Source organism: Lipotes vexillifer, unplaced genomic scaffold, assembly GCF_000442215.2.
Source record: "Lipotes vexillifer unplaced genomic scaffold, Lipotes_vexillifer_v1.1 scaffold395, whole genome shotgun sequence".
NCBI classification, from domain to species: domain Eukaryota; kingdom Metazoa; phylum Chordata; class Mammalia; order Artiodactyla; family Lipotidae; genus Lipotes; species Lipotes vexillifer.
The window spans coordinates 293,781-296,566 of record NW_006797390.1 but is presented as its reverse complement, the minus strand read 5'-3'; the positions used below and the strand labels follow the sequence as shown (position 1 = coordinate 296,566).

The 2,786-nt window shown below is 44.1% G+C and overlaps 1 protein-coding gene across 1 annotated transcript in view; it reads right to left on the bottom strand.

Moving 5' to 3' along the window:
- Nucleotides 1-2,786, bottom strand: part of DUSP16 (dual specificity phosphatase 16) — a 45,298-nt gene that overhangs the window by 9,862 nt on the left and 32,650 nt on the right. The window contains exon 4 of the mRNA XM_007469333.1: nt 2,612-2,771. Within this exon, the coding sequence (XP_007469395.1) occupies nt 2,612-2,771 (160 nt within the window). The remainder of the gene's footprint in view (nt 1-2,611; nt 2,772-2,786) is intronic.

Below are 2,786 nucleotides of genomic sequence, written 5' to 3'. Positions count from 1 at the left end.
ATGAACCCGTGTCCCCTGCATCGGCAGGCGGACTCTCAACCATTGCGCCACCAGGGAAGCCCCGACAGCTACTATTTATTAGAGCCAATTATGAGTCAGGCACCTTGCAAGGTGTTTTACATGCATTATCTATTTTAATCCGAACAATATCCCTGAAAGGTAGAAACATTATCTTTAGTCTCCAGATCAGGAAACTGAGGCACAGAAGTTTTAGTAACTCACCTGGAGTCACTTAACTGATAATCAAATACAGTTTGGCTCCAAAGTACATGCTCTTAATTACCTCCCCGGACTGCCTACAGAAGCCCTGAGTTTGCGCGGGTGAGTGAAGCAGGAGCCTGTGCAAGCGGCCAGCTGGGCCGGGGGCCCTGGTCAGTGACTCGGGGTGCAGACGGGCAAACGAGCCCGCCGCAGCCTGCATCCACTAGAAGTAAAGGCAACACCCCATGAAAACTGCGTCCTTCCAACAAACTCTACTGAACAAACAAACTTACTGAAATTTAACCTAAATAATAAAAAGTATGAGCCTATACGTTATTAAGTCCTGGTATGAGGGTATGTCTTCAAATTATATTCTCTGACATGACTAACTATAGCTTAAAACAGCCTGGAAGAGACTAGCAACTGTAGTGAACATGGGCTGAATTCCACAGTGGGCTGGATGTGTTGCCCTGGCTTGTCTGGGTGGGAAAAGGATGGTGGCCCTAATGGTAAACAGGGCCAAGCAACTGAACTACTGGTAAGTAAAAATATCTTCAGATATACAATAAATCACGATACGTATTTGGGTGGGTATTTCACCAACCAGCAACATGGTAAAATTCCTTTTGCAGGAATTAAAAGTGGCCAAGAGCTCCAATGAAAGAAGAAAGTAAGCTGGGGCAAAGTTATTCATATTCTCTCTTTTCTACCAACCTCCTAAAGCTTAGGCATTGTCATGACTTAACAGAATCAGGTTCTATTCTAAATAGATTCTGAAATCGCACTTTTAGCTGAAATTAGAGCCAATCATCTCTGGATCAATGTGACATGCAATGGGAACATTAACTATAACTGTCGTCTTTTAAAGAGCCAAACATTGGGCTTCCCTGGTGGCGCAGTGGTTGGGAGTCCACCTGCCGATGCGGGGGACGCAGGTTCGTGCCCCGGTCCGGGAGGATCCCACGTGCCGTGGAGCGGCTGGGCCCGTGAGCCATGGCCGCTGAGCCTGTGAGCCCAGAGCCTGTGCTCCACAACGGGAGAGGCCACGGCAGTGGGAGGCCAGCGTACCGCAAAAAAAAATAATAATAATAAATAAATAAACAAAGAGGCAAACATTGAACGATATGCTGAGTATCTCCTATAAGTAGAATGGGGGGAAGGATTAACTTGGGGACTTTTGTTTGTGATTATTTTAATGTGAATTATCAAGCCATTTATCTTCAGGTGTTTCACAGAATGCATGCCAATTAAAGAGGAGATGACTTGGCAATCTGAAATCTTGAAAAGAAGAGATCTGTTTCAGAATTACCTAAAGTTCCAAAAGCACTGTCTAGAAAATTCCTCTCGCAGATGAAAGGATATAGTGAGGGGCTTAATTTACATAGTTTCGCTGTTTAAAAGGAACTATAGTTCTTTTTTTTTTAAACTTTCAGTAACCAATTCAGAGTATTTAATTATGGATGAGGGTGCTCAAACTTGTGTGACTAGGGCGAAAACTAACGAAAACTCTTCACACAGACATCAAGAGTCACACCTTGTGCTGGTCAAGAGCAAAGAACACGTCTCCTTGGTTTAGCCATTTTCCACCAAAACCACATTTCAAGTACACAGCATCGATTTCCTGCCAGCAGATCTGATCCCGAGGCACCAAAATGTCACAACAGCGCCAGAAGCTGGGAGTCAGGGAGGCTCCAGGGCTGACGGGCCCAGTGAGCAGAACACAGTACTGTATGGACCAGACCCTGTCACAGACAACGCCAAGGAATGACCACACAAGTATTAGAGTGTGTGTGTGTGTGTGTGTGTGTGTGAGAGAGAGAGAGAGAGAGAGAGAGAGAGAGAGAGAGAGAGTGTGTGTGTGTGTGTGTGTGTGTGTGTGTGTATTGGAATTTCATTAGATCCAATACTACTTGAAATTACTGGCACACGGACTGAAGCTTAGGAATCTTGTGACCTAAAGACTTTAAATGTAATGGGATTTGGTTTCACAGGATTTGACTTTTCTCTGGGGAAAACATAGCAGCAAGGCAGAAACAGTTTAAGGAATGCCACCACAGTTTCCAAAAGTCTTTTATAGGATTTGACGAAGTGGGTAAAAAGTTTAATCCCAAAAGTTGAACCGATTTTCAAACACTTGCCAATACATAATCACAGATCCCATTAGGCTTAACCCTGGTAGTGTTAAAGTTAGCTAGGATGTCACAAGGCTAGTCCTTAGGGATGGCATGGCACACACACATCACCTTGGGCACTAAATGAGATAAGTAGCATCATGTGTTTTCAAACTTTTGAACTGTATGAAATAGGTTCCTTTTCTCTAATGAAAAAAAAGGGGAGGAAGGGAGGGAGGGATATACCTCTACATGAGACTATAACCCAAAGGGCTTGTAATATTACTTGAGCTACTTACCAATGAAATCTACTGACTTGTCCAACCACGGCAAAATTTTCTCACAAAAGCTATCATTCACAGGCACTCGCAGGAAATGAGATTCAGGGATAAAGTCAGGCTTGGGACAGGTGTTGCTGGCATTTAACACATAACCAATCCCATTCTGTTGCATCAGCTCCTAGGGAGGGAAAGA